This window comes from Haematobia irritans, chromosome 4 (assembly GCF_050003625.1).
Source record: "Haematobia irritans isolate KBUSLIRL chromosome 4, ASM5000362v1, whole genome shotgun sequence".
NCBI classification, from domain to species: Eukaryota; Metazoa; Arthropoda; class Insecta; order Diptera; family Muscidae; genus Haematobia; species Haematobia irritans.
This window is the reverse complement of record NC_134400.1, coordinates 223,471,114-223,498,829: the sequence shown is the minus strand read 5'-3', so window position 1 is coordinate 223,498,829 and position 27,716 is coordinate 223,471,114. Positions and strand designations below refer to the sequence as shown.

The 27,716-nt window shown below is 35.4% G+C and overlaps 1 protein-coding gene and 1 long non-coding RNA gene across 5 annotated transcripts in view; one reads left to right on the top strand and one right to left on the bottom strand.

Moving 5' to 3' along the window:
* The window catches only part of tow (target of wingless repressor), a 46,831-nt gene that overhangs the window by 11,039 nt on the left and 8,076 nt on the right, over positions 1 to 27,716 (top strand). For 2 of the 4 annotated variants that reach the window (XM_075305723.1, XM_075305722.1), the window contains exons 2-5: positions 4,070 to 4,373; positions 25,363 to 25,537; positions 25,607 to 25,664; positions 25,736 to 26,701. In XM_075305723.1, the coding sequence (XP_075161838.1) occupies positions 4,295 to 4,373; positions 25,363 to 25,537; positions 25,607 to 25,664; positions 25,736 to 26,701 (1,278 nt within the window). In that variant the 5' untranslated portion in view covers positions 4,070 to 4,294. Of the gene's footprint in view, positions 1 to 2,775; positions 4,374 to 25,362; positions 25,538 to 25,606; positions 25,665 to 25,735; positions 26,702 to 27,716 lie in introns of those variants that run through there. The other 2 variants (XM_075305724.1, XM_075305725.1) reach the window with 2 other exon arrangements.
* On the bottom strand, positions 21,919 to 23,026 carry LOC142237044 (uncharacterized). The gene is made up of 2 exons (XR_012722309.1): positions 22,203 to 23,026; positions 21,919 to 22,145 (listed from the first exon to the last, which is right to left on the bottom strand). It is a non-coding gene; the product is annotated as an uncharacterized LOC142237044 (long non-coding RNA).

The following is a 27,716-nucleotide window of genomic DNA, read 5'->3' as shown; positions in this document are numbered from 1 at the left end:
GTAGCTCTCTTCACCACCTTCACCACTCCACCTGATAGATTTTATGCATGGTTTATTGTACAGGACCGAGGAAGGAGGTATCTATTGAATACACACAGAGCACACTCTTTCAAGAGGTTGTTTTTGTCCTTTAGAGACATATGCGAGAGTTTACAGTTATTTATGTAGAATTCTTTACTCGTTACTCGCTTTTGCATAGAGTTGCCAACATTTTGAGAATTTAAATTAAAATTGTAACTGTATGCAAGGATTTTCAAAATTAGTTTGAGTCAAAGACGCATTGTATTTATAACAACGGCATTTAGAGGAACCAACTACACTTTAAATTTAGTATTCATTATTTGAAAACTAGGATGCAGATCTCATTTATGGATTTTTCTGACTGACCGGTATGCAATCCGAAAGACGGGTTTGAAGAAAACGGTGGGCTGTGTGAATCGGTTCAACCGGATTACATAAAAACACGTAATTTTGATAGGAAAATCTAATTTATTGTCATAAACAAAATTAAATTATTGAAAGATATACACATCTTTTTATTCGTATATACATCGTATCCATTTCGAAATGTTTTCATTGCAGTTTATTAAAATATCCAGTCTAATTTGTACTAAATGGGCAATTATACAATGTGGTCCAAATTTACTAAAAAGATATGTGATCTAGAAATGAGTTGGAAAATCAATACCGCGGAAATCAAGTTAATATTATATATGGCGTATTTTTTACTAGCTTAATTCGTGTTGGTTACTTTATTTTTCTTTCGCGAGATAGAAAATTTATTAGAATTTCAAACAAATTCAATTAAAATCAACAACATGTATTTGTTTTACTCGTAGTATCTTGTTAGAATAAATTAATTTTTCACTGGAAGTCTAGTCTTGAAAAATTTCACTTTTTCAATAAACATCACTTTTAACTTCCCAGAAAAAAAAAGCGTCGCCAAAAAAGTAATGAAAATGTTCTGTTTGGATCCGGAAGTGGTGCTAAATTGACGCAGAAGCGATGAATTTAACATGGGCTTGTCATAGGACGGAAGTCCTCCATTTCAGCAGCCGTTGCATTGAATTTGCATCACTTCTTTAGGTGTGATCCGAATTCAATGTTTTGGATGTAAATTAAAAAATTCTGTGATATTTTGTCAAATTAATAATTTTTATAATTTTTTATAATTTTTAATGGATTCTAACGCTTCTCGAAAACGTTTGACCTCAAATATTTGCAAAAACTCACAATTTTTTCAGATTGGATTTAGCATTTTTTTCGACAAAATTTAAATAGTTTGCACCATTCTATGAATTCTTACTCTGTTTTTAACTTATTTGAAACAAAAAAAACTATCCATTAAAAGTATGAAAAGGCCAAGTTATAAAAAAAATTAATTAAAAGAGCTTCCTGGGTAGTTAAAATAAAGAACATCATTGGGAGTGCATCTTTTGGAAGTGTTTATACCCTGCGCCACACTGTGGAACAGGGTATTATAAGTTAGTGCATATGTTTGTAACACCCAGAAGGAGACGAGATAGACACATGGTGTCTTTGGCAATAATGCTCAGGGTGGGTCCCTGAGTCGATATAACCATGTCCGTCTGTCCGTCTGTCTGTGAACACATTTTTGTGATCAAAGTCTAGGTCGCAATTTAAGTCCAATCGCCTTCAAATTTGGCACATGTTCCTAATTTGGGTCAGAATAGAACCCTATTGATTTTGGAAGAAATCGGTTCAGATTTAGATATAGCTCCCATATATATCTTTCGCCCGATATGCTCTAATATGGACCCAGCAGCCAGAGTTTTATACCGATTTGCTTGAAATTTTGTACAAACATAACACTTAGTCCTATAGTCAAGTGTGCAAAATTTGATTGAAATCGGTTCAGATTTAGATATAGCTCCCATATATATCTTTCGCCCGATATGCACTAATATGAACCCAGCAGCCAGAGTTTTATACCGATTTGCTTGAAATTTTGTATAAACATAACACTTAGTTGCATAGTCAAGTGTGCAAAATTTGATTGAAATCGGTTCAGATTTAGATATAGCTCCCATATATATCTTTCGCCCGATATGGACTTATATGGCCCCAGAAGCCAGATTTTTTGCCGAATTTGGTTGAAATTTTGCACTAGGAGTACAATTAGTAGTATAGCCAAGTGTGCAAAATTTGACTGAAATCGGTTCAGAGTTAGATATAGTTCCCATATATATCTTTCGCCCGATATGGACTAATATGGTCCTACAAGCCAGAGTTTTGGCCCAATTTGGTTGAAATTTTCCACTAGGAGTACAATTAGTAATATAGCCATGTGTGCCAAATTTGATTGAAATCGGTTCAGATTTAGATACAGCTCCCATATATATGTTTTTCTGATTTCGACCAAAATGGTCAAAATACCAACATTTTCCTTGTTAAATCGCCACTGCTTAGTCGAAAAGTTGTAAAAATGACTATAATTTTCCTAAACTTCTAATACATATATATCTAGCGATAAATCATAAATAAACTTTTGCGAAGTTTCCTTAAAATTGCTTCAGATTTAAATGTTTCCCATATTTTTTTACTAAAATTGTGTTCCACCCTAGTGCATTAACCAACTTAAATTTTGAGTCTATAGATTTTGTAAAAGTCTATCAAATTCTGTCCAAATCGAGCGATATTTAAATGTATGTAGTTGGGACAAACCTTTATATATAGCACCCAACACATTTGACGGATGTGATATGGTATCGAAAATTTAGATCTACAAAGTGGTGCAGGGTATAATATAGTCGGCCCCGCCCGACTTTAGACTTTCCGTACTTGTTTTAAAGTTGTGCCTTTGGATGAACTTCCAAATGTTTTTGCTGGGTTAGTTTTATTTTATTATTCTCACAGTTTGTGATATAATTAGACTCAATTCTCAATCTGGCAACTTTGTGAATTCAGATTTAACAAAATGATAATCTATTTCAATCATGCCCTTCGTTGCTCTTCCCCACACTGGAGACACATCACACATATTTTTGGGTTGTTCATTGATGGCTCCATTCCTGCAGGCTAGTTGCGACTCCGAGGGAGTCTATGTAATGGGGGTAGTAGAGACATTTATGGTATGTTACACAGCTACAGCATACTGCTTTGCTCGCTCTTTTAACATTGTCACAGTTTTAACAGCCATATTCATTACACTGTTAGTGAGTACTTCTACATATGTGTATGTGTGTGTGTGTGTTATTGTGCAAAGTATGTCCCGAATGGTTGTGCGCAGTTCCAAAAGTCTTCTTCTTCACATTTTTATTCATCCAGAGATTCCTTAATCATAATCAAATACTCGCCAAAGCATAACTTCACTTTCATAGACCAGTAAACGAAAAACGGCTAAAAACCGATAAAGACAAAAATCAAAATGTCCCATTATTCTTAAAATAATTGTGTGCTAAATACTCCAAAGCCACAACACAAAAACCAGAGTTTTGCCAAGACTGAAAACAAGTTGAAAATTTAAATGAAATTCAAAGAAAAAATGTGAAACCCGAAGTGAATGCCTGTGTAGACCTGAAGAAAAGGATAAGTGAAGTGAAATGATATAGAAAACCCCCGCAAAAAAGTTAATTCGTACAAGCAGTGCAAACTAAATGCAGCCCCTTGGCTGCTGCTGCTGCTGGCTCGGGAATCCCAAACGTACCGAAAACAAAAAAAGTAATTTTGAAAACCGTTCCATACCGTACCACAAAGCAAAATAAAACGAAAACCACAAACACCACTCCGTACCATCTAGTCTTTCCTCCTATATTTATATACATACATATATAGTAAAACAACATAGAACATACATACATCTACGTATATGTTTATATATAGTTAGATATACGTATTTGTATATATTAACAAAAGCCCAGCATCTATTCTATATTCCTCCAAATGAAAACGCTTCCTATTTTACAACTTTACAACAATAGTGGAACATTGTCGTACTCGTTTCTGAAAATCAATGGCCTTAGCAAAAAATATTGGTGTTGTATTCGTTGTGGTGATAATGATGATGGTGGTGATGAAGTACAAAGCAAAATTTCTTTTGAATTTTTAGTTCGGCCACCCAGTTAAGAAGGAGCAACAAAAAGGCAAAGAAGCGGCAGCAACAACAGCAGCAGTCACTGTTACTAACACAGCATCAAGACCAACAGCACAGTGGTACCGGGATTCACTAAAGCCAACCAACCAACCAACGGAATTAAAAAGAGACACGCATCTAACAAACAAACATATACTCGTATCTCCCCACACACACACATTCATTTCTGTTTAACAAATTATGGGCTGTGGACAAAGTAAAATCCATCTTTATCCTCGAAAATCGAAAAGTAAAGCGAATGGCAAGAAGGGAGGTCATGGTAAGTACTCGTTCAACGATCCAAATATCATCATTCAGATAGGGGGTTTTAAAATATTGGTATTATTGATTCCCGAAAATTTCTAAACTAAACTTACACTCATAGAAATAGTTTCATAATAATTTGTCATTAACATTGAGTCATCTAAACAAATTGTAAATATTGCATATTAGTATTGGAAATTTTCAGTGGATTAATGAAAAATTATTTTTAGTGGAAACTATTAAAGAAATTATCCTTGTTGTATCACAATTACCCAGCAAAATCTCTCATTAAGGTGGGTACTAAGTTCGAGTTTAGCCGCTAAAATCAAAACTAAACCTGCAAAAACAGAATACAGTTATATCTTCTTGTTGCAAATTTTATTACATATAACTTGATGAATAATGATCCAATGCAAAATTAAAAATATTTATTTTTGGTGAAATGAATTATTAAAGAAGGTGAGGTTAGGTTAGGTTAAAGTGGCAGCCCGATTAAGTTTCAGGCTCACTTAGACTATTCAGTCCATTCTGATACCACATTTAACTAAAACTACGTATTACATATGGGCACTTCTAGTTTTAACTACTGAACCTTCACTATTATTTTCTTTTGTTGAACCAACCAGATTGTTCCAAAAACATTAACAGACTGCTTAAGTTAACGTTTTCCAGGTCCGCCAGTAATCTAAAGCTATATGCCCCTAAAATTCGCTTACGCCTTACACAAAATGCAGGACACTCACACAAGAGGTATTTAATTGATTCCTTGTCCTCCGCATAATGACAGCTCATACAGTAGTCATTATACTTCGCACCAATAGTTTTTGCAAATTCGCCTATCAGGCAGCGACCCGTTATAGCAGATATCAGAAGTGATATCTGACGTCTTGAGAACACTAGCATATCTAGCGTGGGATTCAAGTTTAAATGGGGGCATATTTGCTTGGTGTCGTTACAACCCTTGCAATTCTCCCATCGAACATTTGCCATCATGACAGCCTTCTCACGTAGTAAGAGCTTGCAGGTAGCCAGAGACATACCAACAGATTCTAGTTCCCCTGGAATATGTAAGGTAGCTCCTAGCCTTGCTAACTCATCTGCTTCGCAGTTCCCCGGTACGTTCCTATGGCCAGGCACCCAAATTAGGTGAATATTGTACTGCTCAGCCATCTCATTGAGAGATTTGCGGCGGTCGATTGCCGTTTTCGAATTAAGGAACACAGAGTCCAAGGATTTTATTGCAGGTTGACTGTCTGAGTATATATTAATGCACACATTTTTTGGAACATTACTTCTCAGCCAATTCGCCACCTCTCTTATTGCTAATATTTCAGCCTGAAAAACACTACAGTGATTAGGTAATCTTTTCGCTATTCCAGATCTTTAGAATATACTCCGAAACCCACTTGTCCATCCAATTTGGAGCCATCAGTGTAGAAATCTATATATCTTTTATTCCCCGGGGTCTGTGTACACCACGCCTCACTGTTGGGAATTAGAGTTTCGAACTTTTTGTCGAAAAGTGGTTGCGCCAGAGTGTAATCCACTACGTTTGGCACATCTGGCATTATTTTGAGGACCGAACTGTGACCGTACATTTTTTTTCGACCACAGCGATAGCTCGCGCAACCGCACAGCCGTTGTTGCAGCTGACTGTTTGGCCAAAATGTCTAAAGGTATTAGATGCAGCATGACATTAAGGGAATCTGTTCCTGTCTTACTGAATGCGCCTGAGATACATAAGCACGCCATACGCTGAATTTTATATAAACCTGTCGGTTGTTGAAGTGCCGGCCACCAGACTACAACACCATATAGCATTATAGGTCTAACCACTGTCGTGTATCAGGGATGGAAAATGCAGTACTAAAGTACTTTTTTCAATACTTTTTCACCCCCGTCAGTACCGTAGTACCCCCGCGAATGATTTAGTACCTTTTGTGTAGACATTTTTGAGTCGATATCAGATTTATGGTACAATAGCTTTGACAAAATATTTTAATATTTTGAGAAAGTCTTTATCAACCTTATTTGCTAATAGTCTTTTACAAATATGGCAAAACAGACATGTTCATGTGGGAAGAAAATCTCGATTTTGTAAAAGATATAGTCAAAACAGGATTTTATTGAACTTCAAGAATGTTTTAGTCGAAAAAAGAATGCGATTCTATATTATCAATTTTTTATTTCGGTAGAAAATGTTGTCTAAATTTTATTTCTATATAGAATTTTTGCAACATTTTATTTTTATAGATAATTTTGTCAAAATTTTATTTCAATTGAAAATTTTGTAAAAATGTTATTTCTATAGGAAATTTTTGCAAAACTTAATTTCTATAGAAAAAATTTTTTTGCAAAATTTTATTTCCCTTCGTTTTGTTTTGTTATTGTTGGTTTTGTTCTTTAAGCATTGTTGTTGTTTTTTTTATTGCAGCTTAAAACCAAGTGTAGCTTAACCAACAGAGGAAAAGAATGTTTGTCAAATTTATTTGGGCAAAGCCCTATAGACTGCAAGATGATTGGATGGACGCACGTTTCGGAATTACCACATTCCTCATCAGCATCCCCTACTTGCAGCAAAACTATCAACCAATTATAAGAATAAATTCAGGCAGTTCATTAAACCCAACAATAAACCACACTTGAACCTTCCGAAAAAAAGGTTTTTGTATGATAGCCGGCTATAGAAAATTTTTGCAAAATTTTATTTATATAGAACATTTTTTCAAAATTTTATTTTCTTTAAAATTCAGTCTCTTGACAATAATCTTCCAGTGAAATTTTTGTTGAAATTTAGTAAAAAGTACCTTTCCGCTCAAAAAATACCTTTTTTGTACTTTCTTAAAAATTGTATTTTCCATCCCTGTCGTGTATAGCCAACACAATTTTCGGTTTTAGTCCCCACTTTTTTCCTATTGCCTTTTTGCACGAGTACAAAGCTATCGTGGATTTTCTCGCTCTTTCTTCAATATTAAGCTTAAAGTTCAGCTTCCTGCCCAGAATAACGCTAAGGTATTTTGCACACTCACCAAAGGGAATTTCAATACCCCCTAAGGATATGGGCTTAACCATGGGAGTTTTGCGATCTTTGCAGTACATGACTAATTCTGTCTTTGCAGGATTTACTTCAAGACCATTATCTTTCGCCCATTTCTCAGTCATCCGGAGGGCTCTCTGTATAACATCTCTGATTGTGGATGGGAATTTTCCCCTGACTGCTAGAGCCACATCGTCTGCGAATGCCACCACTTTTATTGACATCTTTTTCTAGGGAAACCAGAAGGTTATTTATAGCAACATTCCAAAGAAGAGGTGATAGAACTCCTCCTCGGGGAGTGCCTCTGTTCACATACCTTTGTATGTTTATTAAAGAAAAGTAAGCGTAAAAAATGCCAACTTTGCCCAGTAATGCTGAAGGTAATCCTACTTAAAAGGAAATAACCACTCATTAATTGGTATCGCTCCGGATTGCGTTTACATACGCATGTCCTACACACAAAAATTTATTTTTTCTGATTCAATCACGAAATTAATTGATCCAATTAATTTTTAATTGAAATGTCTTCAATCACAGAAATGATAGTATCAATTAAAAAATTAATTGAAGGTCAATTAAAAAGTTAATTGATCCAATTAAAAAATTGATTGGTACTATTATTTTTGTGATTGATTTTTGTTTCAATTAAAAAAATTGTTGAATCAATTAATTTTTTAATTGAATATTTTTTAAAACTCAATTAAAATTTTAATTGGAAAATTTTTCGTGAAATTTTTTTAATTGAAATAAAAATCAATCACACAAATTAATAGTATCAATTAAATATTTAATTGGATCAATTAATTTTTTAATTGACTGTCAATTAATTTTTTAATTGATACTATCAATTCTGTGATTGAAGACATTTCAATTAAAAAATTAATTGGATCAATTAATTTCGTGATTGAATCAGAAAAAAATTTTTTTGTGTGTAGCATTTTTAGGTATAGTCCCCATATAAACCGATCTCCAGATTTGACTGGCGGAGCCTCTTGTAGGAGCACATTTTATCCGATCCGGATGAATTTAGGCCCTCTATCTACGAAAATTGGTTCATATCGGTTCATATAGCTCAAATCTCTTTTGGGATCATTTCTGATAAGGATATGGCAAGACCCATCAACTCAGAATCATCTACTGACTTGAACTAGGTCCTGCCCTACGGGAAATTGGTGCAAATTGCCAATGACGGACCTATCACAGAACTGGTACCTGTGCTCCAGTTAGTTGCGATTTTTAAATAGTCGTAATTTATTTATTTCCGTACTCGCTTGATATTAAAATCTTAGAGCCATTAAGATTATAATATCCAGCATTTTCACATTTAGTGAAATAAAATTATCAGAATAACCTATTGTTCGACATATTTCAATATTTTTATACCCTCCACCATAGGATGGGGGTATATTAACTTTGTCATTCCGTTTGTAACACATCGAAATATTGCTCTAAGACCCCATAAAGTATATATATTCTGGGTCGTGGTGAAATTCTGAGTCGATCTGAGCATGTCCGTCCGTCTGTTGAAATCACGCTAACTTCCGAACGAAACAAGCTATTGAAACTTGGCACAAGTAGTTGTTATTGATGTAGGTCAGGTGGTATTGAAAATGGGCCATATCGGTCCACTTTTACGTATAGCCCCCATATAAACGGACCCCCAAATTTGGCTTGTGATTGCTCTAAGAGAAGCAAATTTCATCCGATCCGGCTGAAATTTGGTACATGGTGTTAGTATATGATCTCAAACAACCATGCAAAAATTGGTCCATATCGGTCCATAATTACATATAGCCCCCATATAAACCGGTCCCCCGATTTGGCTTGCGGAGCCTCTAAGAGAACCAAATTTCCTCCGATCCGGCTGAAATTTGGTACATGGTGTTAGTATATGATCTCTAACAACCATGCAAAAATTGGTCCATATCGGTCCATAATTATATATAGTCCCCATATAAACCGATCCCCCGATTTGGCTTGCGGAGCCTCTAAGAGAAGCAAATTTCATCCGATCCGGCTGAAATTTGGTACATGGTGTTGGTATATGTTCTCTAATGACCATGCACAAATAGGTCGAAATCGGTCCATTATTATATATAGCCCCCATATAAGCTGATCCCCAGATTTGACCTCCGGAGCCTCTTAGAGGAGCAAAAGTCATCCGATCCGATTGAAATTTGGTCCGTGGTGTTAGTATATTTTCTCTAACAACCATGCCAAAATTGGTCCATATAGGTCCATAATTATATATAACCACCATATAAACCGATCCCCAGATTTGACCTCCGGAGCCTCTTAGAGAAGCAAAATTTATCAGATCCGGTTGAAATTGGGTACGTGGTGTTAGTATATGGTCTCTAACAACCATGCAAGAATTGGTCCATATCGGTCCATAATTATATATAGCCCCTATATAAATCGATCACCAGATTTGTCCTCCGTAGCCTCTTAGAGGAGCAAAATTCATCCGATCCGGTTGAAATTTGGAACGTGGTGTTAGAATGTGGTCTTCAACAAACACGCAAGAATTGGTCCATATCGGTCCATAATTATATATAGCCCCCCATATAAACCGTTCCCCAGATTTGATCTCCGGAGCCTCTTAGAGGAGCAAAATTCATCCGATCCGGTTGAAATTTGCAACGTGGTGTTAGTATAAGGCCGCTAATAACCATGCCAAAATTGGTCCATATCGGTCTATAGTTATATATAGGCGATCCCCAATCACACAAAAATTGGTCCATATCGGTTCATAATCATGGTTGCCACTCGAGCCAAAAATAATCTACCAAAATTTTATTTCTATAGAAAACATTGTCAAAATTTTATTTCTATAGAAAATTTTGTCAAAATTTTATTTCTATAGAAAAATTTGTCAAAATTTTATTTCTATAGAAAAATTTGTCAACATTTTATTTCTATAAAAAATTTTGTCAGAATTTTATTTCTATAGAAAATTTTTCCAAATTTTACTTCTATAGAAAATGTTGTCAAAATTTTATTTTGTCAAAATTTTATTTCTATAGAAACTTTAAACTTAATTATATACGTATTTAATCGGCCTTTTTTAGTTTAATATATACCACGTATGGACTATGTGGTATATATTACGGTGTTAGGAAGTTTTAAGATACCTTGCCATCGACAAGTGTTACCGCAACCCAAGTAATTCGATTGTGGATGACAGTCTTCAGTAGAACTTTCTACGCAATCCATGGTGGAGGGTACATATGCTTCGGCCTGTCCGAACTTACGGCCGTATATACTTGTTTTTCTTCATTTCGGGTTCGATTGGGATGTCCAAATTGAAACAGATTTCTAAGAGTTTGTCCGATACTTGTTCCTGAGGACCTGTCTATGGGGTGCTGCTGCTAAATTGTTCCAGGGCGTGTCCTTTCGGATGAGTTCAAGACGCGTCCTAAAATGTAAATTTACCCCGTCAATGACAAACGTATCTATACGTTTTGACCAGAACTGGGACTGGTCCATAAACACCAGGGACTAGTCCTGTACCGGTTCTGTGGTTGATCCATTTCCCGTACGGTGGTGTCCGTTCGTCGCAATTTTGAACCGATCTTAATTAAATATATAGGATAGATATACGGAAGTTTTTTCGTACCATTTAGTAATTTAGTTATTAGTCACCGTGCCACCGTGGTGCAATGGTTAGCATGTCCTGCTTCGACCTAACACCAACAAGTTTTTCAGCGGTGGATTATCCCACCTTAGTAATGCTGGTGACATTTCTGAGGGTTTCAAAGCTTCTCTAAGTGGTTTCACTGCAATGTGGAACGCCGTTCGGACTCGGCTATAAAAAGGAGAGAAGTTCACCAATGTGGTATCACAATGGACTGAATAGTCTTAGTGAACCTGATACATCAGGCTGCCACCTAACCTGACCTAATCTAACCTATTAGTCATTAATTCGGGAATTTCGTTTGCCTAAACAATCGTTGGGAAAAAAATATTTTTTCTTTGGGTGTATATTTTCAAGATTATTTTTTGTGGTTTCAATGAAAATATCATATGCGATCAGATTTTGATGTAGCCCGATTTAAAGATATCTTTTTCAAATTTGGCAAAAGGTAATCCCCAACAATAACCCGGAAATCTGCACTATAACATGTTCCTTAAATCAAATTGAAGTATAACTCCAATATGTATATCCCAATTTTCAAATTTGTCTACATTCACCTCTAACCTAACTCACACAATTACACCCACAAAAAATATCACCTCTGTAACATATACTTCCAAAAATACTCGGTCTCATGCATATATATTTTCAGAATTTGTTCAAGAAAAAAGTTGTTTGTACTGTGGAAACGTATTATGTTTCATCCTAAGCATATCTTTTTTAAGCCCAAATGGTAATGTCCTTTCTTTATTTTTTAAATAAATATTTAATGCTCTCCGCTATTTTATTATTTTTGCACGATTTGTTTTCATGCCACAAGAATACACAACTGAATGTGTAAATTCAATAATGTGACACGAAATTGTCGTGACACGTGTGTCTTGAACAAAATCTGAAGCAACTATGTCGTGCGTGAGAAATAAAATGGTTTCATGAATGTGCGTGAATAAAATTTCTGCAAAATCACCCTCACGGAAAAATTTAAGATTTAATTCTTACTCGTATGTTAACTGAAATTAATATAGCTGTCGAACTATTTTTTTTAATTATTATTTAAATTTTAATTTCATGAATAAATTTTTTAAAGATATCCTATTCATGAATTTTTGTTACCTTTGCTCATTCCCGGTTGGAAAATGTCGTGAGTCTCGTGAATTTGTCGTGAATCACGTGAATTGTCGTGAATCGTGAGCGAGCGTGAGTCTTTAAAAGTAGTTCGTGCGTGAGTACTGATCTTCATTTCGTGAATGTGTGTGAGGGTGAGTGTCTACAACACGTATCGTGCGTGAGTGTGCGTTAATAAACATTTTGCTTCGTGAATCTGCGTGAGTGAAATTTTACTCACGCGCATACCTCTAGTTTATACCTAAACATTTCAAAGTTTTGGGATGCCTCTTTCATACACCACCCGCATACCAAAACGAATGCAAACCATATTTATTCGCAACAAAGATGTTCACCATTTGCTCTCATTTGATTCTTTCACTGGTTTATGTTGATTTCTTTCGTTATGTATCTCCGCCCATAGACCTTATAATAAATAGATGATCCACTATTCTCTTTAAAAAAAAAATGTGTCAGTTCCAAAAATTAATTTTCTGACATTTCGTTTTGATTTTTTCGTAAAGAGTCAGTCCCAAACATTAATTTTCGCGCATTTGCTTTTGTGTTGTTCGTAAAGAGCAATTCTACTCAAAATTAAATTTCGTATTTTCGCGGTTTTGGTCACAATTTTTTTTCAAATATGAACTTTTAATATATTAATTTATTTATAAATGCTCTTTTGCATCATAAACGTTCTAATTTTGTGTAAAAATTGGCAAACTACAAAAAGGAAAACGAAAGAGATTGTAAGCGTGCTCTTATTTTTCTCGTTTATTCTTAATCTTCGAAACTGTCAAACATAGTTTGACACCCATGGCTCATCTATGTTTTATAAGTTCTATGTCTCCGCCGACATCCTCATCATTATTCTCTATTCTCTCTCGCTCTATCTGACATTGCTAAACATATATATGTTTGTACGAAATGTCTAAATTTGTATATGAACATTATGTGTGTGCACTTAAAAATAATGTGTTAAAAATTTGAGTTCCAAACATATAATTTTTACACTTAAACATATGGAAAACATTATTTTTCGTCCGAATTCAGTAGGTTTAACTTAGGACATAACGTGTTGGGCCCCTCCAACTCTAACACTGACTTAGTAATTCTACAAATAAATAGAGCGAAATGAACATTTTTGGCTAGAAGCGAAAAAAAAATCACCCGCTTCGGATCCTTGGCCACTTAGACCATATTCCATTTGCCTCTGATTTTATTATCAAAGAAGAATGTTATTCGTGATAGAGCTCAAGCGTAAAAGTATGGTTTCTGATAACACTGTAGCTACATGAAACTTTTAATGAATTATACATAAATTAAATTAAATAAACACAAATTTAACTGGCCACATATACTGGCACCTTGAAAAACCATAGTGCGGAGCCATTTACTTGTTGAATAGTTTAGCTGTATGTCCTTATGCACAATACTTTAGATTACTTTCCTATAAGAACAACAACCACAAAGACAAATTCCTATATAAAGTTATGCTCTAAATTAAGTTATGGATAGTTAATTCACTTAATCCTTACGCTGCTGGCACAATTATTCTTAATATAATTTTTGCAATTTAAGTGGAAAATGTACTGAATTTAGTTTCTCTAGCTGAGAAACAAAGAAAACCCATTGCTGTCTCAAATCAAATTAAACCGGAGAGTTTCATGACAAGTCAAATTTATCAACCCACTATGTTACTGCACCCACCACCAACTTTTATGTTCGTATGAATTGTCGTAACTCATATCTTATTTGGACATATAGAGAGCAGACATACTCAAACACCTAATGGGTGTACTTACGTACATACATACATGGATGTACGTGCTTATATGCTTTTGTAATTCATTGAATATTTCTCTCAAACATATGCTAATGTCTGTCTGTCGGTGTGTACATGCGTTTGTAGAGACAACGTGTATTCATTGAAGAGGGTGCCTCATACATTTACAAAACATAAATAAACGGTACTTTTGTACATTTGTTCGAAGGATTTAGGATTTGTTTGGACCAAACAATCTACCAACACCACTACTACCACCTGTTCATCGTTTATTTAGAACTTTCCTCTGTACCTTGTTCATTTATATACCCAGTAGGGAAGTTAGTGTGGCCTTCTTATGTAATGCTTAGTATTAAGGACATTTGAGCGAAGATACATAAATTCATAACAATTCCATCACAACTCATACAATAAGGTGCTTACATATGGATTAAATTATTTTATTGGCTCAAGTTTAATGACGAATTTCGTTAATATTATGAACCTCGATTTCTCCAAGTGTACAAGTAATGCCTTTGGAGCCTGGGTTTTCGAAGCTCCAGATGTGAGTATTTTGTTTGTTGACATAGTCTCCCATCTCGAAATGGTCCTCGTCAGTCAATATGAATATTCGCGAATTGTAACTGTAAGATTTTTACAATTTTTATAGTGAATCTTAATCATTTCATCGTGTTGTTGAAGCATTTTTAGTAATAGCGTAGATGTCAAATGTCAAAGAATATAAGCTTCCGAAATACCGGGAAACGCGTTTAATTTCAATCATTCAATATTGTTGTGTACAGTGTTTTAGATCCTCAACATAGCTTTCTCCTACTGGGAAAATTCCTATTTGGATAGGCAGCTTAACTAAGCTGACATCCTTGACGGATACAGAGACTGGAACAGAGAGAGAGAGAGAGCAAAGATATTCTTGTGTGTGCGTAAAATGCGGCAAAGGAAATGCCTATACAATGGTGTCATACGATTCACATAATAAGCGTTTAAAAATGGTTTAGACGGGTATAGTTTAATAGCATCTGCCCTTGGAAAAACGGCAGCAACTGCGGTATAGGAGCAAAACTGAAATCATCATGTAACACTCTTTATATATTCATGGTGTTCACCTTTAAGTTGGATAAAATATGTGTAAATCTATTGCCGTCAAATTTACACATACATTTGAATATCCAATTAGCTTGATGAACAGATGTACCTGTTGTTGCTGGAGTAATAATTTAAACTGAATGGAATTCAATCCAAGTTAATAAGAGATGATGAAGTGCTCTATAAGCCAACTTCACTGTTATGTGAAACGAAGACCGGCCGTGTATAAGATATGGTGTAGAGGATAGAAAAATCCTTCGATGACCAGCTATACACCTTAGCCATATGCATAGACAAATCTCAATAAAATCAATGAAAAATTGACATTGGATGACTGAAAAAATCTAAGAAATAATTTTATCTTAAGAAAAGTAGAAACACAATTGGTTATAAAATTACCCAGTTCTTGAAAAATGAATTTCAAACAATGATTCCCGATACTAGGATGTCATGTAACTTAACCCTTTGACGACGAATGAGACATATATGTCCCATTTCGTATTTCCGTTGTAGAATCTTCATTTATCAACCAATTTTCAAAGAAATAGATTCTATCGACGCAGAACACATGTAGCTATGAAGTTGTAAATTTAAATTAGGGTATTTGTGGGTATTTTGTGTGTGGGAAAGTTATAAACATGAAAAATGTGGATTTTTTACTTTTTTTTTTTATTTCAAGTATTGGTTGAGGAGGCTGTATTTTTTTGTATCCTCTATCGATTTATATGGACTAATTCGGCTACATAGTTTTTCTAAAAAGATACCGACACTAATGGGACATATGAGTCCCATTCAACGTCTAGGGTAAGAAAAATGATCAAACAATATAATGTGGGGATTGTATGGATACTCATTACTATTATTAATCCAAAAAACTTCTAAACTCTTCTTGGCTTATAGGAAAAATAAAAACGTTTTTAAAAATACATTTTGGATTGAGAGCAAGCTTACACAAAGTGATTAAAACCATGCACGCCTGGTCATGAATACTTGCTAAGTTACGTATTTTTTTTTGTGTTGGTTGTTTTTAAAAATCCTAACAAAGCTCTTGATGGGTTTTGTATGTGTGAATTACAGTATTCAGTAAGTAGTAGAAGTATTTAAAAAAAAATCTGACTATATATCTACCTTTGAAGACGAATGCCCCATGAAATTTCTTGTAGAAGGAAATATTTTGTTAACATTTTGACGACACTTTATTTAGTAAATGTAACTTAGAATATAAATTCGCAAGAAAAACTTATTTTTATCGAGCGGTTAATTCTTCATCGTTAAAGGATTAACAGAGATGTGGTATATTATAACAGGTTGGCTGATAAGTCGCCGGTCTGACACATAGATGACGTCGCTAGTATTAAATGCATATTATTTTTATATAGTACAAACCTTCAAATGATTCGTGTCAAAATTTTACGTCTGTAAGTCAAGTAGTTTGTGAGATAGAGCGTCTTTTGTGAAGCAACTTTTGTTATTGTGAAAAAAAATGGAAAAAAGGAATTTCGTGTTTTGATAAAATACTGTTTTCTGAAGGGAAAAAATACGGTGGAAGCAAAAACTTGGCTTGATGAGTTTCCGGACTCTGCCCCAGGAAAATCAACAATAATTGATTGGTATGCAAAATTCAAGCGAGGTGAAATGAGCACGGAGGACGGTGAACGTAGTGGACGCCCGAAAGAGGTGGTTACCGACGAAAACATCAAAAAAATCCACAAAATGATTTTGAATGACCGTAAAATGAAGTTGATCGAGATAGCAGAGGCCTTAAAGATATCATAGGAACGTGTTGGTCAAATCATTCATCAATATTTGGATATGCGGAAGCTCTGTGCAAAATGGGTGACGCGCGAGCTCACATTTGACCAAAAGCAACAACGTGTTGATGATTCTGAGCGGTGTTTGCAGCTTTTAACTCGTAATACACCCGAGTTTTTCCGTCGATATGTGACAATTGATGAAACATGGCTCCATTACTACACTCCTGAGTCCAGTCGACAGTCGGCAGAGTGGACAGCGACCGGTGAACCGTCTCCGAAGCGTGGAAAGACTCAAAAGGCCGCTGGCAAAGTAATGGCCTCTATTTTTTGGGATGCGCATGGATTAATTTTTATCGATTATCTTGAGAAGGGAAAAACCATCAACAGTGACTATTATATGGCGTTATTGGAGCGTTTGAAGGTCGAAATCGCGGCAAAACGGCCCCATATGAAGAAGAACAAAGTGTTGTTCCACCAAGACAACGCACCGTGCCACAAGTCATTGCGAACGATGGCAAAAATTCATGAATTGGGCTTCGAATTGCTTCCCCACCCACCGTATTCTCCAGATCTGGCCCCCAGCGACTTTTTCTTCTTCTAAGACCTCAAAAGGATGCTCGCAGGGAAAAAATTTGGCTGCGATGAAGAGGTGATCGCCGAAACTGAGGCCTATTTTGAGGCAAAACCGAAGGAGTACTACCAAAATGGTATCAAAAAATTGGAAGGTCGTTGTATCGGTCTTGAAGGGACCTATGTTGCATAATAAAAACGAATTTTGACAAAAAAATGTGTTTTCTTTGTTAGACCGGGGACTTATCAGCCAACCTGTAACACTGAAAAAAGTGAACCCTATATGACACTAAGGCCAATTTAATTCTATTTTAGTCCATGGTATTATATTACGTTTTGAGAAATTTTCCTGAACTTTAATCATTTTTGCGTACGTTTTTAAATTAACTGTAAAAGGAGAAAATTTTATACACAAATGAAGCAGTTTTATAAAATAACTGAAAATGCCTGTAATCAGCGCCTTTAATAATTCTCTAGCTTATGTCACCTCCTCACGATATTCTTCACGTCTACAAAAATCGCCAGTTTGAACCGAAATTTCCCAGTAAAAATTCCAAAATATTCGTTGAAAGATATAAATGGTTATAAATTAAAAATATAAGCAGTGGACTTCTTGCATAAAGAGAACCAACGATCTTTAAGTCCTTGTTTGAAAAGTGGAAACAAATTTTGATTTTGTGTCATGCTCGCGAAACTAACTCGTAAATCATTACTCTATAGTAGATCTTCATCAGATTTCCCTATGTCATGATATTAGATTTCGAAAAATCCCCAAAAATCTTAAAATTTTCCATCAAGTCCCCACACGCAGAGAAGGAACATGATCACCTCAAACATGTTTCAAGAGCAAAATGTTATTTTTGTATGGTGACCATGTAACATGTTTGTCACTAAAATGTTATTTTATCGTCAAATATAAACTGCTTGCCGAAATCAGATACATGATTTCCGAGAAAATAACATGGTTGCGAAAACCATGTTACATGGTCACCACCCAAAAATAACATTTTTCTCTTAAAACATGTTTGAGGTGACCATATTCCTTCTCTGGGTGCAACTGAAAAATTAACGGACATTATTGTTGCCAATACTTTCTGTAATGATTTTGAAAATATATTGAACTCCCCTGTCTTATTCATTGTTTGTTGAAAAGCTAGAACACGATTCGGCAAACCGATAAGATGAAACTAATACTTTATTTATTTCCATAGAATTATAAACCATGTAGTAATACATTCTGAAGAACTCTTCAGAAGAGTACGTCAACAAAATATTCGTTTGCGAATACAGATGAATTCAGTCTCATTGGTTTTCATTACGAACAATGTCGACGGTATCGAGGTCACCTATGCTAAAGGACTCCTTTAGAGAATTGTTTTATTTACCCAGTTTTGTCTTTCTCCCATATTTAAATTTCCTTTTTGTTTTCATCTGCAACAATTGTTCATTTGTGATCCACATCAACATTGCATCACATATTAAAAAGGATAGAGGGAAAGAGGACTTTATTTACATCGCGTTTCCCCAATGACTGATTGATTTTTACTAATTTGTTACTTTGATTGAAGGGTAGCACAAGCACACCCACATTTTTATATGCATAAATATGAGAATGATTCAATGAATGAAGAACACACACACAAATGCATACATTTATTTAACATTTGTCCTGTGTACAGAGCAAACAATAGCCAGTCAGTAAAACAGAAGGCACTGAGTTGTTGTGTGACAGTAGAGAGCGATGCACATCCATTCACTCTCACACATACCAACACACATGATTTGTCATTCAGTGCTAACGAGGTGTACTTATGAGTGAAAACAAAGGATTCAGGTCATGCAAATCGAATGTGTTTTCATTTGCAAGAAAACCAGTCCACACTCACCTCCCCCGGAGTGTTGAGTGGTAATAATGCAGTAGCCAATGCACAATACATATTCTAGGACCTGCATGCATTTATTTATTAGGATTTTATTAACATTACATTAATATGATTTTGCATGTGTATTCGTACTAGGCAAATTATCCATTTGTGTGCGCTCTGAGTGTTTCAGTAGGCAGTCGTGCAAGGAGGATAATACATTTTAATTAAAATCTTCATTGGTTCATTGTGCAGGTGGACATGTAATTTACGGTAAGGTCTGGTATAGTCATGGATAACGGGTGGGGCTACAGAAATATATACATGTACATTTTTTTTATTTGGAAATATGTTCTTTATGTAGTAAAACCAATTTAAGCAGACAATACCCAAATTGTATATAGCGCTAATTAGTACGATCTGCTCTTTGAATTCATTGATAAATTCTGGTTGATCATGTAAGGGTCAACAACATGACAATATGCCAACGGACTAAGTCGACTCAGTAATTGGTATCAGGGATGGAAAATACAATTTTTAAGAAAGTACAAAAAAGGATTTTTTTGAGTGAAAAAAAAATTCAACAAAAATTCTGTATGTGTGCGGGAGTGAAGATCAACCTGTTAGAAGTGGAATCTCGTGAGCCGAAATAAAGTCAAATCTATTCGGAGTAATAGTTGACTTTGCACTCCAGATGGTAGGAAACGATCCAATATTAGTACAGTGGAACGAAAGAAAAAACAAAAGGTTTGATTTTAAACCCATCTAAATTGATTTTAAACCCATCAAAATTGGATTTATTTCTTTTCATTGTACTTCTTGCCAGTATGGATGTTGATTTCAAACAGAGAGGATGATTTTATGATTTTTTACGGAAGCTGTTCTTCGACATTGCTTGACAGTATCGTTAAGTTTAGTTGTCATTTTGTATTGTTATCGATTTATTTCCGGTTCCGGTTTTCGATCTCCCCCCGATCCAGACTTCCTGGCTGTCGACAAACGTTCCCCAAACACTTTAATTACATTTGTAACGGTTTATTTGGCAACTTTTAGCGATTTTGCCAGCTTTGCGTGCGAGTAGCTCGGATTTTCGCGATGCGCGAGCAAAATTTTGATACGCTGCTCTTCTTGCTTGGACGGCATTTTGACAACTGAAGAGTGAATTCCAAAATCAAAATAGCAACAACATTCTACACACACACACACCTTCAAAATGCAAAATTGAAAGAAATACGTCAAGTTTATATTGACCAAATGTTGACCGTATCATCCTTTATACTTGTTTAATTTTTATAAAAATGTAAAATCGTAAATAGGTTTTCAAATTCTGGGGGGGTCTAAGCCCCCTCCCCAGAGGCCTTCCTACGCTTATGGGTGTTTGGAATAGCTTCTTTTTAAATTGATTAGCATTACTTAATCATTGTATGTTTCGAAGGAGGGAGTTCCAGAGACGCGTACTGAATATAAGGAATTGTTTCTCGGATGTTTGTTAGTTTATTCTGGGTTGAATAAGTATTCTTCCTCTATTTGACCTTGCAAATTTAATATGTTTGTATAGATACTGGGGCTCACGAGTGTATATGATTTTATGAAGTTGTAGTAAACATCTTCGTTGAAGTAGACTATGGAAGATGAGAAACGAAAATTGCGAGATTCTGTCTCTTCGTTTTTTATTGTATACATAGCGTGCTATATTGTTGTATGCAACATTACGTTTAGAAAGATCAGCAGAGAAACAATTTGCATATATCTCACACCCATATAATGGTGTTGGAACCAAGTAGGTCTTGGCGAGTAGTAGGCGAATATTGCAAGGTGTTGACGTTTATACTGCCCATAGATTTCTCAACATTCCATGTATTTTTCCAACAACTAAATTTATATGATTCGTCCAGGTAGGTTTAGATTTAAATACAAGTCCAAGATTCTTCAATGATTGAACACATTCAATTGGAGAACTGCCTATTTTGAGACCATTTTGCATACCTACGGTGAATTTTCCCAGGTTTTGTAATTATGACGCATTTAGTTTTTATAGGATTCAAATGCAGAATGTTATCCATAGCCCATTTTGAAACCAGCTGAAGATCGATATTTATTTCAGCTTTACATTGCGATATATCAGTAGAACTGTGATGCAGTTGGACATCGTCCGCATACATGTGAACAGAGCATGAGCGGAGAAAATCAGGTAAATCATTAATATAAATAATAAAGAGTAAAGGGCCGAGAATAGATCCTTGTGGAACCCCTTTAGAAACATTTAGTAGACCTGACATTTTATCCCTAACAGAAACCAATTGAGCGCGTTCAGACAAATATGAATAAATGAGTTTGCATGCAGTTTCAGAAAAATGGAAATAAACACGTAGCTTTGTTAATAAGATGTCGTGATCAACTGTGTGGAATGCTTTACTGTGGTCTAAGAGGACCATGCTTGAATCTACCCTGTAGGAAATGTCAATAGTGAAACTGTAGTGAATCACTACTGACCATGTCACCAGTACTACTGACAAAGTATACCCCACACAATGTATTTTACTATAGACATTTAACATATGCTTCTCATTGAAAATCCACTACTGACAGTAGAACTACTGACTAGATGGTACTTATGGGACCATATGGAGACATTGAAACTAATGAGTCAGTAGTACTTTGTCGCTCCTTTAGTCAACACTTTTTGTTTGTTTTTTTTTTTTTTTTTTTTTTTTTTGTAAAAAATGTTACATTTTTCATTTAATTTCTATTATTTATTTTGTGTATTTGCACAAAATTAACATACAGTGAAATCAAATTACACATGGGTCCTATAGCTAGTTCAATAAATATGTTAGATCAAGTTGTCCTCGTTGTCATCGCTTCCATCTTTCTTATTTTGTGACTTGCTTCTAGTGGTTTACTTGCATGTATCTCTTAAATATTTATCAGACAATTCCGCAGAATTGGCAATAACGACTGAAAATAGAAAAATTAATAATATATAATATAATACGTAGCTTATACAGATTTTACCTATCATAGCCGCTATGATCTAGGCTTCCCTCCTTTAATTTATTCGGTAGTTCCTATGGGCACTTTCTGGTTGATGCTGTTTCGAATAACCACTATTTTAACTTAAAAACTCTGATATCTGTTGGTACTATCCATCAAAGACGCAATAAAATGTCCACCGAACTCTGCCTAGGCTCACTGTCCTCTCCTCGAAGTTTTTTTTTGCGATATTTATATACGATTGTTTTTCACTAGTCTTTTTAAATTTCTTTTGCTCATATTAATTTTTTACAGCTGTCAAAAATGTCTACCAAATGTAGACCATTTGTTGACTATGTCACCATAACAGTTGACAAAAGTGGTGACTTTGAGACACTAAACCCCAGTCTTCCTACAGGGTAGCTTTTGTCGTATTTCTTCAACCACTCCCAAAAGTGTAGTGATGCAACCACGTTACTTCCTGAATCCGGATTGTTGTTTACATAATAGATTATTTTCGGTTAGATATGTATTCGTTTGATTATTCATTATCTACTCCATGATTGTTGAAAGAAATGGAAAAATTGTGATAGGTCGGTAATTGTTACATTTCTTGGGAACTGGTATAATCTTTATAATTTTCCAACCCTTTGGAAAAGTAGACTTTGTGAGTATTGTGTTAAAAACTTATGTGAAGTGGGGTAGTAGCGCCGGCAATAATATTTTTCGAAAATATGGATATAAACTGTCAGTACCAACTGAATTCGACTTAACATCGAAAAAACTTTTTAAGAACTTCCGCTTCCGTCACGCATCGAAAACTGAATCCATTTTCAATAGCCGCAAATGACATGTCGTTATATTCGCTTTTAGTCCGATGAATATAATTTCCATTTGTAAAATATGCATTCATTTAATTTAGGTCAACAACATTTAAAACCGCATTTTCCAATCCCAACATTTCGAATTTCTTTCCATTTTTGTTTTCCATCGATAGCAGCTTGAAATTTACGTCGAAAGTGATCTCTCTTTTAGCTTTCGATTTCTTTAGAAAGACGTTTTCTATTAATTTTGTAGAGGTCAAACAGTTCATCTAACTTAAATCTCTTCCCTCTTCTGTATACAGTATCTCTCTCCTTGATGAGTTGCATTATATTGTTATCGAACCAGACAGACTGTTTGTTGTTTATTAGTTTCGTTTTTAGCGGAACAAATTCTTCGAAAAATGAGTTTATATTTTCCTGTAAAAAAGCCAGCTGGTCATCAACATGTTCATGATCATATAGAATATTCCAGTTTTTTCATCTATGCGATTTGCTAATAATTCCATATTAATTCTTTTAAAATCTCTGTATGAAAAGTGTGGCGAAGGCACGACGAGACTAACTTCATAAGTAATAAAGAGCAGGTCGTGTCTCGAAAAACAAAGTGCCGATATTTGGTCGTACAACAGAACTTTGTCTTTTGAAATTGGTGAAGATCAGATCTGTGAGACTGCTACGAGTAGGCGTGAAGTGAGTTGGTAATGACGTATTAATAGGCAATAGCCCTACTACTTGCATTGAATCAGAAATATAATTGTCTGTAAATATGTTGCAATTGAAATCACCGGCAATAATTATGTCTTCTTATTTAAAAGAAATATCACCAAGAAGCTTTATCAGATCTGAACAATCAAGATTGCGATGAGGTCTATATATGCATCCCAAAAGAATTTGTTTATTGGAACCAATAGTAAGCTCAACGAATAAATATTCAATACGACTGCCATTTTCGGTTTTAGACAAAATCTTGCATTTTATACCTCTTTTAATGTATATTACTACACCACCTCCATGAGAGACCCCGTCAGCATGAAATAAATTATAGTTTGGGAGCGCTAAAATATTGTCTGATACTGCAGGCTGAAACCATGTTTCAGACACACAAATTACATCTACTACGGAATCAGAAAAAATATGTCGGAATTGATCCATTTTATTATTAAGGCTTTGGGCACTTATATGTATCACTTTCAATCCGCTTTTTTATTCTAGTATTCTTACCATATCCAGTACGTTATCTGCAGAACTATACATTGTATAACGGCTCATATATTAAGTAATGCCTTGTGACTTAATTTTTGCTTGTATAAAATTTAGAAGCATATTAAAATTTAAAAACATAAATGACTTAACTTTCTTTAATATATTAGTGTTACTACAACAAAGAATAAGTATACAAAAAGACGAATAAATATTGCAGAGTTCAGGCTTCCATCACTTTGACGAGAAAACCTTTTGAAATCATTGATATCCTCAATACGTATAGTTGTCCAGATGCATTGTTTTTCACGTATACTATGCCTCGAATAGTGTATGTCGATACCAGTATCTTTCGTTTTTTTAGCCCGCCTGAATATCTCATAATTTTGAGCTGTGAGATTTTCATGTACATAAAACTGTTTATTTGAGTTTGTAAAACCTATATGACATAACAATTGTTTTTAGCACGAAGTTTTTGTCGTCAGTCGATAGAAGACTTACGATAATAATGTTATCGTTATGTTGTCCATCAGTCATGTTTTTATTACGTTGGCGATATATTCATTGAAGAAAGAAGATGATACATTCCTAATCCTAGCATCCACACAGCACAAACTATCGAGGTGTCAATCCTGACTAAGATCATTTGATAAGTTTCAAAACATTTCATCATGGTCTTCTTGGAACATTATTTCTTGTATTATCTACTTTTCGTCCCCTTAGCCATTCGCTTCATTACCTTCACTCACTTTTAACAACTGCTCTAAAAAAAAGCATGACGGTCTTTACTTTTTGATTCCGAGCCAAAAAGCGGAGAATTGAAGTAAATACACCTTTAGAACACAATTCTCTTTTAGATTTAAGTTGTGCGTACTTGATACTAGAAAACAAATTCTGATTTATACGTTTTCATATCGAGTCACTTAAGTATAAGGACAAACCGACTTCATTGTCTATATAGCAGCGCGTCCCAAATAGAGGGATATCCGTATTGAGGATATCGTTATTTTAAATAATTGTAACCTTGGATTGAAAATCAGTTATTTACTGAATGTTTATTAAATGTCATTCTTTGGATGCAAATCAAGTTTGTTGTATCCTCTATATTACAAAAATATCCCATGACAATATAATTTGCTTAATGTTTAAACTGCTATATTTTTCCTGTTTTATTGCAGGAGATTCCGAAGCCGACACAGATGAAGAAGAAGGGCATATCGAAGATGCTGAAAATCGCGAACGTGATAGAAACGACGAATCAGAAGAGAATAGCAATAAAGACTCTGTGGAAACGGACGAAGAAGTATCGGTGTCGCTACTGCGAGCCCGAAACCTATCGCTGTTACAAAGCCAGTGAGTAGAAACTTTAAGCAAATTTCAACTTACAGAAGCACATTTTTAATTAAAAATTTCCCGCTCTAGGGAGATCTCCAGTAGTCAGCAGAATTTTTTCCGAATGCTCGACAAAAAAATTGAAGAGGTAATTTCCATCATTCGATCCATTGCCAACCATTTCACTTAACCTTAATTCTCTTAATTGTCTCCACACAGGGACCGGACTATGATTCGAACAGCGAGACGGAAATAGCCTTGGAAGAGGCCCGTTTAAATGCCTTGGTCCAGCATTGGGAATCGGCAAGTTTAACAGCTTCCATGTGCTCCTCGGCAAGTCGATCGCTACAGACAACACCAGTACGTCAGACTCCGGCTAAACAGTTGGTACAGACGACGCCAAGAGCATTGCTTACGACGACGGCCATACCACCACAAGTTATAAACTCAGAGTTTCTACCTCATCCTGGTGCACCATCAGCGGGTGCAGGTGGCACACTGAAACTTACGCCTAGTAAGCAAATAACCATTCCTCAAATGAATTCGGGCATGCTGCACCAGATATCGGTGATGCCCCAAATACCAATGGGTATAAATGCCGTAGAGACGTCGGCGTCGGCAAATATGGCCAACATTAATGCAAATACGTCCAATACCTTGGCAATAATGCAACAGGCAGTGGCAAATCAATCACCCAATGTACAAACGGCGCCACCGCAATATATGCTGGCCATACCGACCGGATCGTCGCCTCTCTTGGGAAAGACCGGTCAAGTTAGCCCCAAGCGTTTGGTGGATAGCCGTTTGTTGATGAATTCTAGTCCGTTAACACAACAACAACAACAAATGCAACAACCCCCGCCGACCAATCCAATACATCAGCAATTTATGACCGCTGGCCCGCCAAATCTGCAAACAACACCACTCAATTACGTCAATGGAGGGCGAGCGGCAACTCAATCGGCTGTAAATATGCAAATGACCTATTACGGCCAAACGTCAACAATACCGCCAACATCACAACAGACAATGCAACAATACGGAGATGTTAATGTCCAGCAACAACAACAATACGAACAACAACCACAACAAACTCCACATGGCCAAACACAAACATCATCATCAATGTCATTATCAACCTCTTCCGCTACATCATACTATGGTGATGTGGTACATAATGTTCAGGCAAGTATTAATCAGAACCGATAATGAAAAAACATCAACAAAAAATACACATATTCAAATGAATTCGAATGATTTCTCAGCATAGGCCTGAAATCATAAGGATTAATGGCATCAATCGTTTCAGATATTAAAAAAATATATATAGAAAAGATCCGAAAATCGAATGTTTCAATGCTCCTGTTGATAAGAATTGTAAACTGAAGTACTCTCCATAAGGAATGATAGGACTTGTTATTAGCAACGACTTGTTAGCAATCAGGGGTTATTCTCAAATAATATTCGAAATATCATAGAGGGAGCCTAGCCTTCCGCATTACTATGAAATGAGCGATTTATGATAGTCTAGCCTAATTCTAACATGGGAATAGGCTAGACTATCATAATTGAAGAATTGCCCGACAAGCCACGGTAGAAAAAAAACCTGATGCTTAGTACAACAGATACAGATACCCTTAATATAATATCGCATTAGTTTTCATTTTAAAGCAGATCAATGCGATCTTTTTCACATAGACTTTGTCAAGATTCATTTGGTAACCTCGAAAATAAAGTGCAGATTGGCCCTTCGCAGAGTGGTCTCTCGCAGGACGGATGCCCGTACTCCAGTTTGTCGCAATTTTTACATTTTCATCCAATTTATTGATTTCTATAGATTCTAGATATTAAAATCTTATTGAATTTACACATTTACTGAAATACAAACATCTGAATATTCTATTGTTCAAAATATTCCGAAAGTTTTAACTTTCTGGTGCGATTCGGAATGAAACAGGTTCTTCCCTGCCAACATTTTTTAAATTTGGGGGCGCTTCTGAGAATCCCCACTATGTCGAAAACAGTCGTATACGATATCCAAAACTCCTCGGAAAAGCGCCGTCACTATTGAGAAGTTGTACCACGCCAAGTTACTACAAAAAAGTATCGCATGAGTGCAATTACTAGGTGCCTTTTTTAATAAATTTAGAACGACGCCAATAAGAGCCCCTTCAAACAATCAGAAAAAGTGAATTTTAAG